This window comes from Camelus bactrianus, chromosome 8 (genome assembly GCF_048773025.1).
Source record: "Camelus bactrianus isolate YW-2024 breed Bactrian camel chromosome 8, ASM4877302v1, whole genome shotgun sequence".
Taxonomy (NCBI): domain Eukaryota; kingdom Metazoa; phylum Chordata; class Mammalia; order Artiodactyla; family Camelidae; genus Camelus; species Camelus bactrianus.
The window spans coordinates 28848785-28870088 of record NC_133546.1 but is presented as its reverse complement, the minus strand read 5'-3'; the positions used below and the strand labels follow the sequence as shown (position 1 = coordinate 28870088).

Below are 21304 nucleotides of genomic sequence, written 5' to 3'. Positions count from 1 at the left end.
CCATACATGTTGCTGCAAATGGCATTAATTCACTCTTTTTTATGGTTGAGTAGTATTTCAGAGTGTGAGTGTGTGTGTGTGTGTGTACACACCACATCTTCTTTATCCAGTCATCTGTCAATGGACATTTAGGTTGTTTCCATGTCCTGGCTATTGTAAACAGTGCTGCTATGAACACTGGAGTGCACATGTCTTTTCGAATTACAGCTTTCTCTGGATATGTGCCCAGGAGTGGGATTGCTGGATCACATGGTAAGTCTATTTTTAGTATTTTAAGGAATCTCCATACTGTTCTCCATAGTGGCTGCACCAATATGCATTCCCACCAACAGTGTCAGAGGGTTCCGTTTTCTCCACACCCTCTCCAGCATTCATAATTTGTAGACTTTTTAATGATGGTCATTTTGACTGGTGTGAGGTGGTACCTCATTGTAGTTGGTTCTAAAGCTAGTTCAAAGGAGGAGAAAAAACAAAGTCAATTTTGACTTTATTCAAATGAATAGAGGGTGCTTCAGGTGAGGAGAACAGAATGAGAAGACACAGGAAGTGAGAGAGTGAATGATAATTAAGATGAGCACACGAGTGTGAGGGTTGGGACAGGAATGAACAGGACGGTGATAAGAGGCTAGGACAGCAGAGAAATGGAGTTACAGAGGCTAAATATCCGTATGGTGAGTGATGGAAGGTAAGAAAAAATGTTAGGTCTACTCTTTAATAACAGACTGAGAAGTATGAGCTTGATCTAATAGATACAAAATAATGAATTCAGAAAGAGCATTCAGACAAAAAGGAGTGGGGACAGGAGCACCAGTCAGGAGGCCACTGCTGTAGTCCAGGCTGCGTAAGGAAGACGACAAACAGCAGGTACAACTGCTGGGTGGCAGGGACCCAGATCTGATAGGCTGCAGCAGAAATCAGAGGAAGAGACGGCCGTGAGAGGCACCACTGAAGGAGAAGAATCAGAGGGTGGTGACCGAGAAGGAAGTACCAGGGAGAACTATCAGGTTTGGAGGCCAGGACCTCAAAAACAGAAGGAGAATGGTAGGCCCAGAGGTCGGGTGAGGTCTTGGGACTAGGGATGCAGATTTGCAAGTTGGCATCAAAGGGTAAGTGAAACCAACAGATGGAACTAGTCTCACGTGAGTGTAAGGACCAAGGAAAGTCTTGAGGAAGCCCACCATCAAAGGTAGGTAGGTAGGTAGGAAGGTGGGTAGGAAGGAGAGAGGATTAAAATAAAAGTGGACAAGGAGGCAGATAAAAAATAAAAATTGTGCATTGTCCTTGCAAGAGAAAAGAGTTTTAAGAAAGAAACCGTTTCACTTTATTTCAGTTCACTTGGTATTTCTGGCAAATGGTAGGTGATTAGAGAGGACACCGGAGAGCAGTAATTAATGTCCTTTCCAAGAAGCACTGGTCCCAAAGCAATTAGAATGTACACTCTTTTGGTTCGATAAAATTACGTCTTGTTCTAATGAAAAAACTCTCCACCAATTAGATTCATCACAGATACTAGTACGGCATCTTGATTATTCCGGACAGATCGACAAATCAAATTCATTGTTTCCCACTTTGCTGTCTGCTCTAGGCTATTCCATTACTCAATAGTACTTCTGCTTGATTGTAGGCAGGGGGAAAAAAATCAATGGAGAAGTCTTCTTTTTTTAGGTGAGTAATCATGAAAAGAAATGTGGGGGCAGTCGGCTAAAACTACCGATCAGATTGTACTAGGGGGTTACGCGTCCTTCAGCCATGCCGTCTATTCTTGTTCTCTTGAGAGCTGGTAGCTCTGCTTTCTTTGCTTAGTGACTGTATGTGGTTTGCTGAAAACAGCTGCCACTTGGTCTCGCTTGTTACAGAAAATGAACCCCTGACATTACCACCACCTGGAAATCTAGAGAAAGAACAAGGTCTAGGATCCTAGTCTCCATTTCCTTTACACCCCAGGACATTTTGTTTCATTGAATCTGTTTTCACCAAAAATTAAAATTTTAATTTGGAAAAGAAAGCTAAAATTAAACTTGTTCAATCCTCAATAGACAAATAAGAATCTACGGATATGCAGGAACTGAAGCAAAAAGATCCTGGTTTCAAAAAGAGCTTCACCATTTCTTGAAATATATGTAGAGAAACAGACATAGCTACTCATGTAAACCCAAGTATCATTTACTTTCATTTATTCATAATAAAACCACTAGAAAGTAAAATAAATAAATTTTTTTCTTCTAAGTGTGACAAATGACAGCCTTAATGTGCTCTTAGGAGGCCAAACAACTTTTAGAATCAAAGAAAAGTACATTTTTTTGTAATTTTAATGATCAATGCATTTTTTCTTGTTCTTTAAAAAACTGTAAATCAAGTAACTGAGTTAATTAGATATTCAATGTGTCAGAACATCCCAGCTCCTTACTGTTCTGGATGACTAGGGAGTAATTTATTATATGGAAGTTTTTATTTACACATCCATCTATCTTTGTTTTTTGACTGCATCTTGCACTTAAACACATGTAGAAATGCACCCCAAGAACTAAGCACCTAGCTTTGGAGCTGGGAAGGAGAAAGGGATGGAACCGCCAATGTCAGTAGTATGCAAGCATCAGACGTCTACACTTTTCCTGTTCTTTTTGCATTTGTCTGTGAGAAAAAAAATAAAACTTAAATAAACAAACTACATTTTGGGTCTAAATGATTTGTCACCTAACCCACTCAAACTGAAACTAGGCACTGGTACTTCATCTAAGACCTGTACATGTTTTAAGAGCTCTTTTTAAAGTTTCAATTCTACCTCATACACATAGAAGTCTGGATTCTTTGTCAATGCAAACTGACAGACGTTAATCACTGGCATGAATTCAACCTGCTTTCATTTTTGACAATGTCATAACGTTCACCTTGAGTTTGGATACGGTTACAGCTGTTCCATATATGAGTTATACTTTATGTACTAGAATTTTGGTCATGTAAACAAAAACAAAAACCCAAACCACTATTTCCCTGCTTCAGTTTCCCACCCCTGACTATACAATGTCAGTGAACATTTCTAACTACTTAACCTCACATTCCTTAGCCTGTGTCCCCCTCTTTTGGCCAACCTGAGAATAGGTCAATGTAGCTGTTTCATCTACTCACACAGGTCTGATTCTATGTCTAAATTTTTCAAGGATACATTCTGGTTGCCTCCTTTGCCTTAAATCTTCACAGAGGGTCCAGGGCATCCTTAAATCTGCCTGTTTTGGTGTGCCTGATGCACACTGGGAAATCAGTCAAGTTCAAGCACAGAAGTTCTACATCGTCTTCTGAAAAGCACAACCTCAGAGTCTCGAGAGACAGGGGCTTATGTGGTGGGTCTTATCTCGAGCACGCTCCACTCCAGCAACTGACTCACTAAATTAGTAAATGTGCATTTTTCAAAAGTCATTATAATGATGAGTGGCAAAGCATCCATCCAGAGGGGAGTCTCGATAAAAATGCAAAACTGTGGCTTTTATCCAAAATAATTAAAATAATGCAAGAAAGCATAACCTTTCAGATTAATGAAGATTCAATTACCACAGAGCAATAATATAGCCCCAGATTTTGAAAAACCTGAGTAAATTATTTATGTAAGGCACAATGCAACTATTTCTTAAATAAAAACAAGGTTCATGTACTCAAGTGTGAAATCCAGCTTTAAATATGATAGTTTATGTATTTCAGTTATTTCTAATGCTCAACTTTCATTTTATTCTCCTGTGGTTCTCAATTTGCACATTTGATTTTAATTTTTAAACAGAATTTCCACTGTAAGAATATAAAATCCTAGAACCAAAAAACTCAAGAATGATCAATTTCTATTTGGTGAGACCAGGAAATAGCCAATTCTTACAATGTTGTATTACCACTATAATTCAGACCCACCAGTTTTCAAAGTGTGGTCCACAGACCTCGGGGGTCAGCACAACTCTTTCATAGGTTTCTGAAGTCAAAACTATTTCATAGTCATACTAAGACACTATGTGTCCTTGTCAGGGTGTGGCCACTTTCACTAACGGTGCAGAAACCACAATGAGTAAACCTGCTGACATCTCAGCACAGATCAAGGCAGTGACACCAACTTGTACCTGAAGTCACTGCATGCACTCACAGTGAAATAAAAAGCAAGCAAGCAAGCAAGCCAGTTTCACTTAAGGATGTCTTTGATAAAACAGAAGAAAATATTAATTTTCTTACATCTCCATCCTGGAGTATCTTTTTAATATTCTGTGTGATGTAATGGTAAGCACACATAAAACATTTCTGTTGTGTATTTAATTACAGTGGGTGTCCAGAAGGAAAGTGGATCTGTACAAATGTCTGGATTGTGAGTTGAAGACGCTGTTTTCATTAAACACCTTCTTGACTTGGGAGAATTACGACAAACTACGTTGTTTGATTTGGATGTTTGGCAGGCATTTTCTTGAAAATGAGATGAGCCCATCACTTCAAGAAAAACAATTGACAAAACTTCTTGCCAATGCTAAAATGCAAGCTTTCATGTGAAAATTACAATTTTGGAAAATGTCTTTTGGGCACCATGCACCTGACAGCTTCCCAGTATTTAGAGGCTCTTCTAGTGAGATTAGTGGCAACCACTGATCTTTTCACTGTCTGCATCATTTTGCCTTTCCTGGGATGTCACAGTTAATATCATACATTATATGATGCCTTTTTCACAGAGGCTTCCTTCACTGAGTGATTATTTTTAACTCAATAAATAGCTTTAAAACTATTTGATTTATAATATGGTAAATTTCAACTGATAAAACTCACATAAACAAAAAGCTCTTTGGGTGTGTCAATACTTTTTCAGTGTGTAAAGTGTTCCTGAGACCGTTCAGCTTGAGAACCGCTTATAGGGAAACTGCTCCCTAACCCACTGCTCTTCCTGCTCTCACAGCTGTTTGTGTGACTGCTAAACACAGAAGGAAGAATTAAATCTAGTGTTTTCTCCTTTGCAGTCAGATCATAGCACCTCTTCCACAAGCAGTCCAGCACGGTAGTCTGGCACCTCTTGGTCTGCTGTTTGGGGGCTGCTCTTTCCTCACGAGGCTCTCACGTCGGCCCCTGGAGGCTCCAGTCTCAGATTCAGGTCTTTCAGGGCAAACTCGGCCCCCGACCCCCACGTCTGTCTCCTCTGAGAGCCAACCATACTGAGCTCATTAACACACATGCCAACACAATTTCACTTCAAAGACAAAAATTCAGCTCAAGGTTTGCTAGACTCACAAGTCAATTAAGTATTTCCAATTTCAGGAGAGTCAATTTTGAGATGTTTTCCGCAAATTTCCATTTGCTTAAAAAAAGAAAGGAAGGAAGGGGGAAAAAAGTGTGTCTTTGTCTCCCACGCCTGCAGTTGCTTTCCCTCCAGAGGAGGTTTTAGGAGGCGCAGCTCCTCCGTCCCACCCCAGAATGGTCCAGGCTCTCTCAGCTTTGTGGCCAGTTACACTCCCCTGCCTCTGAGGGCAGCGAGTGCTGTCAGGGATCTGAGCAGGCCAATTAAACGGGCTTTCTTTAAAGCTAACAGTAAACTTCCTGTTAGAGCCTTTCTGCACGTTCAAGACACGCTACCTAGAGAATTACTGCATGAGGCAATTGCGGAATATTCTGTCAAATGAATATCAATTTTATCTCATTTTTAAAGATGCTTATTTTATAAAATAAGGTTTTACTTGTTCACTTAGCTTGATACCGTAGTGGCAACCTCAAAGGCATTTTGTACAAAATCAGTGTTTCCAAAAAGAATGCTTGTCAACTACTCTGGTGGGAGTTTGTTATTTCAAAGACACGGATCATGAATCCTTCAGCAAAAGCAACATGCAGCGTGGATTCAGTCTAACTGAGAGTCGGTCCTGGCTCCGGCCCCCACTGACTGTGTGACTGAGGGACTTAACTGCTCCAGGCCTCCGTATCCTCCTCTACATCACAGGTGACTGCAAGAACTAATTGAAGTAATAAATGACAAAGTTCTCAAATAAACTTAGCACAGAGTAGGCACTCAATAAATGTTAGCTGATATTATTTTTATAGATTTTCATACATGATATTTCATTCCTGGTTTTGCTTCCAAATTCAACTCAATTCTACCTGAAAAACAGAGATGTCCAGTTCAGTTTCTCCATTAATAACTGCCCTAACCAGTATAAGGTTTCCTTACAGGGTACTTCATCCACTCCAGCATCTTTTCAATCAGGCCTACACCCTACACACTACTAATGAATTAACCTTACTGATGGATGGTGCTCAAAATATTCTTCCCACACTCAGATACCCTATGCAGATGCCTGCAGAGCAAAGCCTAACCCATGGTACTAACATGGAGTGTATTTCTGCAATTTGCCTTTGACAAATCTTTCTAGCTCTGCTGGGAACTCCACACACAGCCACAGCGTAGGATCTGCCCTTCCTGATGTCCAGCCCAGGGTTTTCTACATGGTCTTCCCTCTCTGCTCATCGTCGTACCTGCAAATCCTCCCCGCACTCCACACAAAGAGTCTTCCTGTCGCCTGTTGAGGGAGGTCTTCCCTATCGGCCAGTCAGAAACAGTTTCTCCAGTCAACTGTCACAGCCCTTTATCCAGGCTTCCCTTAGAACAAGATTTTTCACCCTGTATGTTATCTGTATACCTTCTCCTATACTTCTCTGTGTTTACTTCTCTCACAGGAAGTACCCTCGTCCCTTGAACATGGTATGTTCACAATTACATTAATGAATCCACAAATGAAGTCACAGGGACAAATCTGCAAGGCAGGGCTAAACAGAAGGGGCTGTGGGGGAGGGAAACCCCAACAGGACTGCACTGTATCTCCAGGAACAAAGCCACGGCTGCCTTGTCTTCGCCATTATATTCATCTGCTGATTTAAGTGGAAAACTTTCGGGTTCTTTTTTCTGATCTCCTTTTTAGTTGAATAACTACTTCTGTGATATCTCAGGAGGACTTTTGCTTTTAAAAACAACAACAACAACAACAAAAAACTGGTTTTCCCAAATCTCTGAAGCTTTGACAAAGATTTCTAAGAGTAGTTAGTATTTGGCCCTAAAGCTAGAGTAAGGTCTTCTGGTTCACTCTGCTGAGTTCAAACCCTGTTGAGAACGTGATATGAAAGCATTCTACAAAATCTTAAAGCTTCTTTTAAATAACAAATGGACTACATACAGTAAGGTTACACTCAGGATACTTTATCCTAGCTAAGCCTTTGTCAATCTCAGGTTCATAAGTAGAGCTAAGAAAAATTTCTCTGTAGCATAAAATAAAACTTGTGCTTTAAAAAAGAGTAACAAAACCCTTCTCTTTTAGAAAAACATCTTTGAAACTATACATGAACAGAACTCGCTTAGTGATCATTTTGTATTTTCCTCAAATAGGAAGGGCTGTGGGAATCAAAAATTCATCTCCAGACACAACTCCCTCACTGATTAGTTACCACATTTTTTCTTACCTCTTCAAAATCCACTATGTTATTTTATACTTACAGGACATCTCAATTTGGAATAACCACATTTCAAACGCTCAGTAGCCACATGTGAGCACTGGCTACCATGCTGGAGAGCAGGACTAGATTCCCACTTGCTCTAATGCTAACGAAACTATTTTGATGCATGAGAGTTAAATAACCATAGGGCCAACATGTCCTTGGAATATAATTCTCATGAGCACAAAAGTATCTTAAAAACACACACACACACACACACACACACACACACACACAGACGTACTAGTCAGTTCCCAGAGCATACTCCCTCATAACCCGCTCACAAATTTACATCAGAATTTACAATTACTATTTAAACAATGGTATCTGGGATGTCTAACATTAGACAAGTTCCTGAAGCAAATGAAAACTCTACGCAGCTCCACATGTGTGTGGTATTTTATGATTCTGGCACAGAAGTGACGATGGCAAGTTACTTTACTCTCTAGCCTTCTATTTCCTCATAAAAAGGATGTAGGTGGAGAAGAAGATGCTCTGTAAACAGTTTTGTAGTAAGTGTTCTTTTAATTTCCACGCTCTTAAATACCCTGCACTAGGGTTTAATAAAGTCATAACCACCACATTCAGCATGTCCACGCTCTCCAGAGGCCAGGCAGGTAACACATGAGCAGGGACACCAGGTATACGGACCCCAAGAGGAAGAGATGGGAACGAGGGCCACTGGTGACTTGGAGAGAAAACTCTTCCCTTGTCTACAGCGGCAGCCCCTACACTGAGCCGCTGCAGCCTTGAGAGAAAGCAGGTCAGCATCCTCAGAGCTTCTCCAATTACTGGGTAAATTCCCACTGTAAGCAGTAATAATTTATTCAATTTCTGTAACATACTATTTGGGCCAAAAAACCAAAACACAACTCTGGATATGGCCTGCATGTCTCCAATCTGTCAATTTTTTCTTGCCCTCTCCTCCCGTCTTTTGGTGTCATTTTTAATTCTCAACAATAATGAAAAAAAACTGGGGAAAACACGCAGCGTTTGTGACTAAGGGATTAATAACCTTAACAATCCTGTAAGAGATAAAAAATGATAAACACCTGTAATGATAAACCTACAAAGGACACACACTGACAATTCAAAGAAGCGCAAACTGTATGTGTGCATACCCGTGTGCATGTACGTGTGAGTATGTGTATTTTGACCCCACTAGCAATGAAATGCGGTAACAATCAAAAATGCTCTTCCTTCACGATTTTAAAAAAAGTGAGGGGAACAAATGCTCTTTCCTCACCAGACTGGCAAAGATTTTTTAAATATCAATAATCTTCAGTTTTGGCATGGGGCCATGGAAACCGCGATGCTCTTAAACTGCTAGTGGGAGTCTAACTTTGTAGAGCTTTGAGGGAGGGCATGTGGGTAGTATGTCAAAAAGAAACCTTTTAAAATTTAATTTTTAAAATCAGAGAAACAATGAAATTAATGCCACTCAAAATGTACACACAGGTATGATCTTTGCAGCTCTGCTTACTTGTGAAAACTGAGGAATAACCTAAATGCCCGTGAATGGGGGTCAAGTTAACTATCATGCTTCCATTCAACGGTTGCTGAACATGATGTCAGTGACCAGCAAAGTGACCTACAATGTACTGTGAAGTATATAGAAAAGCCGGATATATGATAGAATCAACAGTACCAGCCTACGCGAAGTCAGGCAGAGTGGACAGAAGAGCAAAAGGCCCAACTGCTGTGATTTCCACTTCTTCGGAGCACTCTCCATGTAAATACTGTTTCTTCAACTGACCACAGGCTCCCTCCCCACCACTGGACTGTGTAGCTCTGACAAAGACCGCTCGCAGGTCCATTCTGTACCAACAGCTCCAAAGGACACGTGCAGTTTCTTTGCAGTACTTAACGCTTGATGACCCTCTCCTCTTGCAGCTTTTGCTGCACCCTTTCTCCTCTTTGTTTCTTCCCACCTTCCTGCCTTCTGACTCTTCCTTCCTCCTGTGGCTCCTCTGCTCCCCAGCCTCAACTCTCTGACCCGGCCCTGGGCAGCATAGCTCAAACTGAAGGGCTCCATTGGTAGAGAACACATTCAGATGACCGTCACATCTCCACCCCCTGCGCTGAAGCCTGTCCTGCTCTCTCACAACGTTCCTGGCTACCTCCTGGACCTCTCCATGGGGACATTTCATAAGTATCTCAAACTCAACATCTCTGGGGTAGAAAATCCTAATTTTTATCCAGTTTTTAAGAGCTAAAAGGGTTCTTGGCTGACTATGTTACAATGTGCCTTATTAACAAACCCCTGTGTAAGTTCTGTTACCACCTCCAGTTTACAGATGGCAGAACTGAGGCACAGAGGAGTGAAATAACCCTCCCACATCACGTGACCATGAAGTAGATCTGACCCCAGGGAATCTGGTATGCTATACCTCCTTTTAACACTCAGACTATCTGGTAAATTTCTAATTAACCATGTTGTGTGTGTGTGCGCACGCATGTGTGTGTAAGAGACTTACATATTTACTTCTAAACTTTCACTATAATTCCCATGACAGATGGTCTCCTATAGCACCATAGAACAAAATATACATCTTTGCTTTAAGACAGCTAAATCAAGAGGACTGGCCATACTGCACATGACATGAAAAATCAAACACATATTCCATGACTGAAATCACAGGTACCACCATCAACCCATCTGCCCAAGCCCCAAGACTGGGAGTTATCTGGGTTTCTCCTCTCCTCCTTCATCTTCCCAACTCACGAACTTCTACAGCCTCATGAAGTCACCACCTCACAAACCTTTACCATCTCATATACACGAGGAGTACTTCACAGCTTTTCAAAATAGACTTTAGCCTCTTCAGCTTGGCTCCTAAGACTCTTTGTGATCAGACCTCTGCCTCTCTGCAACCTTCATCAAGTGCTCTGCAAGCCAGCTGCTCCTTCCTAAATACCACAATACCAGCTCCTGCCTCCTCATTGAGCTAACTCCTACTCACCACGAAGCTCCAGAAGCTCCAGCACACAGCCATCTCTACTGCCCCTCTCTGATTCAGGGACCTCGCCTTTCAGTTTCCACCCAGCACGGTTCAGAACTTACCATAAAACTTCAGACTCTATTCTGCTACTGTTGCTTTATTGTCTGTGTGAGTGCAGACCCTGTTTGATTTGAAATCATGGTAAAACAGGAGATGATCCCTAAAGAGCATTCCATAATATTTGTATAATGAACAACAATAACAAAAAGAATAAATGAGTGAATGGATGAGAAGCTGCTCCCACACCGTCTCATCCTTTGGCCGCTCACTGCTTTCAGAGGAAAAGGAGGCGCTGTTCACTTTTTTATCCTCCATCAGGAGTCCGAGAGGCTCAGCTGAAGTCTGGGTTCCAGGAGCTTATGGCACCAGCTGAGGCAGAGTCACAAGCTCCCCCTCCTGGGGCTGATTCTTTCTGAGGCCACACAGACCACCCCGCCGAGCCTGGGCCCGTCCCCCTCCTCATCAGGAAGGGCAGGGACACCATTCTAGTGGTCACAAGGTTGGTAACACTTTGTGGCCCTTTGAGGGCTCAGAAATACACACTTGGGATAAACTGGCAGGAGGGAGCAGTCCTTAAGACGACGTAAAAACATGACAAAGGTTTAGTAAAATGCTCCTCTGAAGTGTGTGTATTCTTTATCATGGAGCTACATTTAGCCCCTCTGCTTCACGGCTGGCCAACGCCCAGCAAGGAGAGGGGCTGGGAGAAGCAGCTTCAGGAGTTCGGTCCTTGGCATGTGGTTCTCTGACCATCTTTTCTGTTTGCTCCCCACTCCCCCTACTTTCAATGCTTGATCAAAAGTGCAGAGCTACTGCAAAGGAAGAGGTCAGATCAGATCAGGAGGAGAGCTTTTCACTTCTGGAAATGGAGACGAGGCAGATACACCACACAGAGTTATTTCTCCTTCTTTTCTGATGTTGGGATTCCGTGCTGGTCCTGCTCTTTGTGCCGGGTCCTGCTTTGACCCACATGCTGCCTCTGTGGGATTCTGGCAGGGTGACCAGCGCGTAGCTGGAGCAGTAAAAACACATTCTTCCCAGCCCTGACAGTCATCAGCAGAGAAAATTTTTCCAAGAACAAGAGGCGGCCGGTTAGGAGTGGAGATGCTAAAATGGCTTGGAGACGCCTGGAGACGGTAGCACCCCCTTGTCCTTCAAATTTCAAATCAAACTTGTTTCTCAAGTAACAGGTGAAACTGATAGCAACTCAAGCCCCCACTTTGTTCTCTCATCTCACGTTATTCCCTTCAGAGCATTTGTCAGACTTGCAATTACATTTTGCTTATTTGCTAATATTTACACCTCCCCTTGGAAGCGGATCCTTCCCAGGTGGATTGCACCCTCTACCAACTTGACTCCTCACTGCCTTAGCCCTACCCTAGCACATTTGGGCACTTACTAAATGTTTTTTGAATGGATGAATGAATCTTTCCAAATTTAGTTTGCTCACCTTATCTGTGAGTTTACACATTAACTTCCTAAATCTGTTTAACAAGGCTGCTTATAAAAGATGGCCTCTGAGGCAAACTTCAAAGTCTGTGTGTGTTTACATGTGTGTGTTTCCACTGCAAAAATGAATATAAGGTGCCAAGAATAACTGATATAACTCATTTACTTTAAAACTTATTAAAATGCCACAAATGCAGTGAAGTGTTGGTTATACTCACAGTGGTCACTAATTTTTGTTTTATATTTCTGATTAAGTAACTGACACATAGAATTTAGAGGAGAAATATCCATTATTTTTACATTTGCATTACACTCAATTTTCCCATGCATTATCACATTATATCCTTATAATAAGTAGAAAAGGTAGACTGTACCAGCCCCACCGACTTGCCCAACGTCACAGAGTTTGAGATCTGGCAAGATTAAAACCTAGCACCTGATCTTCTGACTCCTACCTAAGAGTGTTCTCAGCCTTGCAAATAACACAGAAAATTTATGCAGGAAAACAGACACTGTGCTTGTGCTAAAATTTCAAATTATTTTTGCTTGTAAGTCCTTTGTACACCCCGTGCTGAAAATATTAAAAGACTGCTAGATATAAGACCAATATTGAAAAGTCAACTTTATCTCCCTATACCAGTAACAGCTAGAAAAGATTTATAAAACCTCTTTGGGTAAAAAAAAATACAATTTTGTTGAAAGACTTTAAAGAAGATTTATATAAATGGAGAGACATTTTACCCTTGTGGAAGAAAAGACAACATCATAAAGATACAACTCTCACCATACTGAGCTGCAGAGCAGATGTAATTCCAATTAAAATACCACAGGGTTTACCTAAGAACCTAACAATCTGATTCTGAAATTTATATGGAACAGAAGGAGCCCAGAACAGCCAAGACACTCCTGAAGAAAAAGAACACAACTGGCGATTCTCGTTTTAAAGCTATAGTAATTCAGGCAGTGCGGCACTGGAGCAGGGATGGACACAGGGACTGATGGAAATGAGTGTGCTCAGAAACACACGCAGGCAGCTAAGAAACTTGGTATCTGACCTGCAGATTAGAGCGGGGAAGGATGGGCTCTTCAGTAATCAGGGCTGGAAGGCGAGCTTCTTACACAGGAAACAAACATATCACTGTGTCTAATCACACATAAAACATTTTCTGATAGGTTTAAGATTGAACCATGAAAGGTAACGTTAAAATCTCTGCATTGAAAATATCTTTAATGGGCATGGAAAGCACATAAGCCATAAAAGGAAGCTTGCTAACTCAACTATATTAACGTATTAAAAACTATGTTCAACATACTCACACATTGAACTATATTAATAATAAAAGACAAACCACAAACCTGGGGATATTTGCAACACATAAAATTGACAGAGGATTAGAACCCAGAATCTATCAGGAACCAAAAATTATACATCGTTTCATATTTATCAAGATTGGTAAAAATTAATAAGCCAGAGGAGAGGCTGTGCCATGGTGGGACCCTGGCTCTCTGCGATGGGAAAGCACTTGGCTTTGCCACCAGGTGGAAGACGCATGTTCTGTGACCAGCCATTCCAGGGGGGTATCCATCTATCAGCTGATCAACGTACGCTCATTTTTAAAACAAAAAAGCAATCTTAGTACATATGCTGTGTGATTAAAACCTGCCTTTTAAAACCCTAATACATAATTACAAACATTGACTCATTTTTTAAGAATTCTTTAACCCAGCTTTTAACGGTGAGATGCATTTTGTCATCACACAGAAGCAGCATGATATGTAACCAATTCCTCCTGTTGGCCATTTAGATTATTTCACATTTTTCATGAACATATATAAAAGTGTGATACTCTTTTAAGTAAATCTTTGTATACATTTCTGATTATTTAAGATAAATTCCTCACAGTGGTTTAAATGGTAAGCATGTTTAATGTGGGTTTTTGCCAAACTGCCCTCCAGGAACCACTACTGATTTATACAGCAGCACAAGTGTGTTCCCTCCCACTCCGCCAACAGACTCCCCAGTCCTGGCTGAAAACATAAACTTAGCCAGATTTAGAAGTGAATTTTTCATTTGTATTGATTTAAGCAATAGTGAAGCTGAACATTTTTTTGTTTATTATTCACTTAGTTTCTACACGGGTTTACTTGCTTCATCCTCTGCTCATTTTTCTACTTAAGTGTTTACATTTTTTGATAACATGTAAGAATTCTTAATATATTCAGGATATTAATTATTTCTCTGCCAGGCATATTAACTTTTTCACTTACCCTTTACTTTTGCTTTTGTTAATTTGGTTCAAATTTTAAATTTTCATATAGTCAGAGTAATCTTTTCCTTTATGGTTCTTTCTGATAAGTAATTCCTAATGTCTGCATTTACAAGATTTAACTCATCTCTCCTTCACGCCCCTGCAACACAAATCCCTCATCTAAATGAAGGCAGCAGCACCTTCCTCAAAGGGTCATTGTGAACTTTAAGAGAACTTACACGAATGTGCTCTGCAAATAGTAAAGCAACATGTAAATGTTGATTATTAACAGCTCAATACGTGGCAGTTATTAACACATGATGTCCTACGGTCCAGAGTTTATAATTAATTATAGGCAGGTCACTTGAGCAGAGGTACTTGGGGATGATAAAGGCTGAAAGATCAAGTGGACTATAGGAAACGCAGAAACGCATCGTGATGGAGATGCGCATTTCACACCCCTTGGCAGATTCCAGAACACAGAAGAGTCAGGAGAAAGGCTCCAATGATGAGTCTCTTACCTTATTCTTCTCCCTCCTCCAACTCGGTTTCTTTGTGCACCACCACCCTCGTAACCGACATGTCTGGGTGCTGCTCCCTGGCTTCTCTGATGGCCTGGGCCAGAGCCTGCAGGGTCAGGAAAGAGTACTGTGAGTGGAAGGAGAGGCTCCTTTCTTGGGATGGAAACACACAAGCCTACCCATCACCTGGGAGCTCACCTCCAGCCAAGATGGTTTCATTGCTTTATTTGAGGAAGCAGGAAGATTTGAAATGGGCTCCTTGTTCGTTTTAGAGAATACTTTTCATTTCCCCTGATTTCCCACTTCTGTCTATTTCCAAATAATGATGCATGGAGGAGAAACACGCTGGCTCTTAATCCCGCCCAGCCTGGCACTTCCGGTGAAACAGAGAAAAAGAAATCTTCTCTGACCTTAGTATTCTCACCTGTAACCTGAGACTAATGCTAAGATTGTAAAGATCATGTTAAGGTCTGCTGTATGGACTGAAGGAAAGATGTAAAGCATGGTGTCTCCCTCCACACTTGAGTGATACTTGCAATTCCCCAGCTGCCTCAAACCCCACAGTGCAGGGCCAGGTCCTGCTCATCTTTGCTCTTTTAGGTTCTCAGTAATTTCTTAAGGAATGTTGCAGGAAAAATATCTATTAAGCCTGCTAGGATGTAGAATAATTAAAACTGGACAAAATCATACATAAAGCTAAAATAAAGAGAGAGACTAATCTTTAAATGCCAAACTACAGATTCCTATTTTATAGGTGAAAACACTAGAGGCACAAAGGTTTGTGGGTCTTTCTCAGGGCCATCCTGCCAGGGGGCTGCAGGCCTGGAGAAGGACTGGGCTGCCCTGCCGCTGGTTCACCATCTCATCTCTGGATCAAGCTGGAAGAAAGCAGACAAGGTTTCTCTGCGTTTTATCAGAAAGTAAACTGTATACGAGAATTATGGCAAAGTGGAAAGATCCCATTTTTCAGAGGGAAAGATGTTTAAAGAGGTCTCGATGGGGAGAGTAAAAGAAAAGAGCACAGACCAACACTCAAAATCTAAGACAGAACTCTGAAACAAAAAAGAAATTCTACTAGGACAGGGAGCACTACATTTCACAAGGAAAATATGCATTTCAAAAAAGCAGCGTGCTCTTCCTGTTGCTCTGTCACTTGTTTTAGGTGACAACTGCGTTTCTTGTTTGCAGTGTAGTTTCTGTCATCTGGAAGGTTACTGAGCAAAAACCAAAGCCTCATTCCACAGAGAAAGAGAAAGCTACCAAAAAATTATTTTTACACCAAAAATTTTTTGCACAGAAGCTTGGAAGACACTTGAAGGTGCTTAGATTTCCACTAGGGAACAAACCCTGACCACTCACCTGTGTCAGGACAAGTGAGAACTCAAGACTGGGGACCAGCCTCAATTCAAGCAGCGGCATGACTGCTTGTCCTGGGGGAGCAGGCAGCCTGGAGGGCAGGAGTGGAGTGGGGAGAAGGGCGGGGACCTTGTCGCAGAGCAGGGCGGAAAGTGCTCCCGTGTGTTGGCACAATGCTTATGGGAAGGGAGGCCACGTACAGCAGAGGGAGTCTAAGTCCAAGGGTGTGTTCAGAGAGAAGAGGGAGACTGGAACAATCAAAACTGTCTACTGTATGCTGGTTTGTGGAATCCAATTTGAGAAAGGACAGCTCTGATGGGAGCCAGTGTGGCTACAGACAACGTCTCAGATACTTTGAATGTACAGTCATTACAAAGATCTGTCTACATTAAATCAGTGTGTTTGTTAAAGAGGAAACATACATGATGCCCAAGGGAAGGGAGCACGTGGGAAACGTGCTTTTAATTAGCAGACAAATAAGGAAAACCCAAAACTGCTGTTATCTTCAAACACATCTGAAATCAGTTTGCCCTTAGTTCCTTTCCTTCCATAACATCAGAACATATAATTTTTTTAAATGTTCATTTATTTTGGCAACAATAGATTGTGAGAAAACTACCACATCACGTTCCCAAATTAAGAACTCGTTTTATTAGAAAGAAATGCACTCTGCCATGTTGTTTACCCTTCCCTGGCATGGAGCTGAGAGCCACGACCAGCACCGGCTGAAGGGCCTGCAAAGCAGCCTGTGCAGAAGCATGCCTCTTTCATTTGCCAACACGACAGACAGTCCTTTTTCCTACTGTGCTTAGATGAAGGGTTTCCTTCCACTATTAGAATTCTTTTGATGTAGGCAAGGAATTGACAAAGGTGTCAATGACATCAAAGTCACTGCAGGACTAACATCAGTTTTGGGCAGGGAAGTGATTTCTTTACTTTTAACCAGTTCCATCATCTCATTTACAGGCTTTAAGGGGAAGGCAAGCTCATCACGAGCTTCTGGTGACAAGCATACCAGAAGCTACAATTCCATTTACTCAAAAAAGTTGATGCCATCTTAAACATGAAAAAGTTATGAAAAAGGTAAATATCTCTTCTCTTCATTTGGATAGCTGACCTCAGTTATTTTTTTTTTTAATGAAGTATATTTGACTTCCAATGTTGTGTTAGATTCAGGTGTACAACAATGTGATTCAGTTATATGTACATATGTATTCTCTTTCAGATTCTTTTTAATTTTAGGCTGTTACAAGATACTGAATATAGTTTCCTGTGCTGTACAGTAGATCCTTGTTGTTCATCTATTTTATATACAGTAGTGTGTATCTGTTAATCCCAAGCTCCTAATTTACCCCTCCCAGCCTGACCTCTGTTTTAAAATGGGCTGAAATATGACATCACACAAACAAGATGTGTGTCCTCACAGCAACAGCTAAAGCTGAGGCATCATCATGATTTTTTTCTAATGTAGGAAGAGTTAGGAATATGTGTTATTCTGGAACTTACATTTCAGACTGTGTTTCTAGTATTTACTGCTTAGAAGCAGTATTATCTAAATTTGAGTTTTCAGGTAAAAAGGGACAAAAGAATACACATAAAGTGAAATCTGAGAGTAATCCCTTAAGGGGAACAAGCAGTATTTGAATGTCTGAAAAGGCTTAGTTCAGTGGAAAGAGAGGGCAGAAGAAACAGAGCCTGGGAGAAGATCCTGGCTGTCACTTTCCATCATGATGCCACAGCACGTGGGCTTCTGCCCAGCACACTGCAGGAGTTCAGTAAATGCAGCTGAGTGAGGGTCCCTGAGGGAAAAAGGGTAACAATAAGGTTTGTTCCAACTTGAGGTCAGAGGAGCTCAAAACTGTCCCAGTGAAGCGCAGAATAAACCCACCTTATGGAAAATTAGAGGCTTGGTTTCCACACAGGTAATTCGTTTTCTAGTGGTGAACAGGCACGGGTACTAGTCATCTACTAGGGATCTCCCCTACTAAGTCAGGGCAACTCTTTAATCTCTAATGACTCTCAAGGAATTTTAAAAACGACACTATGAAATACGTAAGTAAAATTAGGTTTACAGGAGTTTTAAAAAACAAGAGTAATTTTCTTTTTAGGCATAGGAAAAAACTCTGTTCCTCTTTGGTTACATAATAATGAGCCTTTCTTAAATGAGAAAGTTTGTTCTTTAAAATTCTCTTTCCTGAGTTCAATATTGTGTTCAAAGCTGGATAACTATCATTGGTTCCTACTCCCCAGCTGAGATGGCCAAGTGAACACTTACTTTCCTTTTCTTCAAATTATTGTAAAAGGAAAACAGCTTGGTCTCCTTTAAAATGAGTGAAAATCACTCAGAAAATAACAAAAAAATTCTCATCACTTGAGACTGCAGTCTAAAATTAAAGCTACTCTCAAAGCCTCCAGTGGTTCCATTCATCACCTGCTTTTTAAAGGCTTGTATCCTACTCTGCTTAACATTAGAATGGAAGCACAATTCTGTAAAAAAATCTTTTCTGAATACATGTAAAATTTCACTTTTTAAGAGACCTTAGATTACCTTCTCCTACTTCTCAGTAATAGTAATAATTAGGGGAAAACACCTAGAGTTAAATAGCCTACTTTTATAATGCTATAAAAAATACTTGATAAGTTCCTAAAAGCAGGCATAAGTCAAAACTTAGTGGCTGTTCTTATTTTTTTTGGAAGCCAGTGTCATTAAACTGCCATCCTTTTTTTTTTTTTTGGTATACATATATTTTTACTGAAGTATAGTCAGTTTACAATGTTGTCTCAATTTCTGGTGTGCAGCATAATGCTTTAGTCATACATGAACACGCATATATTCGTTTTCATATTCTTTTTCACCATATGTTACTATAAGATATTGAATATAGTTCCCTGTGCTATATAGTATGAACTTGTTGTTTACCTATTTTATACATGTTAGTTAGTATCTGCAAATCTTGAATTCCCAAATTATTCCTTCCCATCCCCTTCTCCCTCTGGTAACCATAAGTTTGTTTTCTATGTGAGTCTGTTTCTGTTTTGTAAATAAGTTCCTGTCTCTTTTTTTAGATTCCACATATGTGTTATCAATGAAGTTAGAACACTCCCTCACCCCATACACAAAAATAAACTCAAAATGGCTTAAAGATTTAAACATAAGACAAGACACTATAAACCTCCTAGAAGAAAACATCAGCAAAATATTTTGATATAAATCTTAGCAATGTTCTCCTAGGGCAAGCAATAGGAATAAAAGCAAAAATAAATGGGATCTGACTAAACTTACAAGCTTTTGCACAGCAAAGGAAATCATAAGCAAAACAGAAAGACAACCTATGGAACAGGAGAAAATATTTGCAAAAGATGAGTCTGACAAAAGCTTAATTTCCAGAATATATAAACAGCTCATACAACTTAATAAGAAAAAAAACAGACAACCCAATCCAAAAATAAGCAGAAGACCTAAACAAGCAATTCTCCAATGAAGACATACAAATGGCCAATAGGCACATGAAAAAATGTTCAATATCGCTAATTATCAGAGAAATGCAAATCAAATCTACAATGAGGTATCAACTCATGCCAGTCAGAATGGCCATCATTAAAAAGCCCACAAATGATAAATGCTGGAGAGGGTGTGGAGAAAAGGAAACCCTTCTACACTGCTGGTGGGAATGTAGTTTGGAGCAGCCATAATGGAAAACAGTATAGAGATTCCTCAAAAGACTGAAAACAGACTTACCATACAATTTAGCAATCCCATTCCTGGGCATATATCCAGAGGGAACCTTAATGCCATTCTTCTGTTAATAACTGATGACTTGCCTTTAAACCAAGCCCACATGAATGCCTGATGGTTGCCCAAAATCCCCTTATTCTGACCCAAAGATGCACATAAAGCCAGTGGGAAAAGAAAAGCAACCCATGTTTTACACTAATTCATTGCTAGGAAGGATGAAAGGACAAGCTGTGTCTAGGCTGTGAAGTGCCTTTGTGCCAAGCTTAGGAGGTGGGCTCGTCCAGGAGGTACTAGGGTAAGGGCTTTGACACAGGATGTGATACGATGATAGGCGCAAAATTTAGAAACTGAACATAGTCAATTTCAGAACCAGATCCTCAGGTCTTTACCTGGTCATGATCAATATCTGCATCTCCCGTGATCACGATGCGTTTCTCAATTCTTGTTTCAGATATTCCACCTTTTACAGTCTAAAGGTCATAAAGAAAAAGAGGGGGGACAGCAATTACTAAAACACTTTTACACATAATCAGAGAAAACAGATGGAGCACAACTAGGCCCTCTGATCATCGTTAGGCAATGCAGGGGAAGACTGATGTTCAAGAAACGATTTTTAAGCTCAGTATAGAATCCCGTGGTTTAAGTTGTAGCATCATCCATCAGTTCTCCTCAACCAAAAGCAACCTTAAAAACTAATTTATCAAGATTCAGGTGAGATTAAGCTGGGACAGATGCCATTTAATCCAAAGAATTCCACTGGGACATTCCATCACAATTTCCCGAGTTTCTCCACTCCCAATTGGCCAATTTTTAAAAAGAAAAAATAATTGTTGGTTTTATGTAGAGTTTACAAGGAATTCTAATAATTTAGGCATGTGGTTCAGGTTTGGGAAACTGCTTGATGTTATATAGTTCTGACAGCTCGACTGGCATCATACAAATCCATTTGGTGATTGTTCATCTGGTGTAGTGCAATAATAAAAAAAGAAGATCTGGATTTGGTTTAAGATCTGAGAGATGGGTGAGGGCGATACCAAGATCCTCATTCAGTGTCTGATTTGATTCTGCACGTAGCCGTGTGGGTGACATGGAACGTGGCTAAACAAAGGCCCTGAGGGAAGGAGCTCCTGGGTGAACTGCTGCACAGAGTTGCTGGCTTGCAGCAAGGTGACAGAGCCTGGGGCATGATAGGGGCTGAAGAGGTCATACAGCTGGGATATTCTGAACGATGAGCAAATACCACACAGCCCTGAGAAAACACACTTCCAACCTCTACAGCTCTGAGAAGTTTACACACAGTCACAAGTGACTGCACTTTATTGTAAGAAACAAGGTTGATCAGTAGGTCTTAATAACTGGATATGCTTTAAAATGAACATCAATACCATCTTGCACTTATGGGACATTTTTTAATTTCCAAAGCTTTCCATTAAAATACGGGGTGAGCAGGGCACCAGGGATACACTTGAGACCTTCAAGCACTAATCGACTACGAGAAGTAGAAGC

General features: G+C 40.7%; 1 protein-coding gene across 10 annotated transcripts in view; it reads right to left on the bottom strand.

Moving 5' to 3' along the window:
• Positions 1 to 21304, bottom strand: part of EPB41L2 (erythrocyte membrane protein band 4.1 like 2) — a 196091-nt gene that overhangs the window by 1966 nt on the left and 172821 nt on the right. For all 10 annotated transcript variants that reach the window (XM_074368369.1, XM_074368372.1, XM_074368373.1 and 7 more), the window contains 2 exons: positions 20188 to 20268; positions 14707 to 14812 (listed from right to left, as the gene is read on the bottom strand). In XM_074368369.1, the coding sequence (XP_074224470.1) occupies positions 14708 to 14812; positions 20188 to 20268 (186 nt within the window). In that variant the 3' untranslated portion in view covers position 14707. The remainder of the gene's footprint in view (positions 1 to 14706; positions 14813 to 20187; positions 20269 to 21304) is intronic.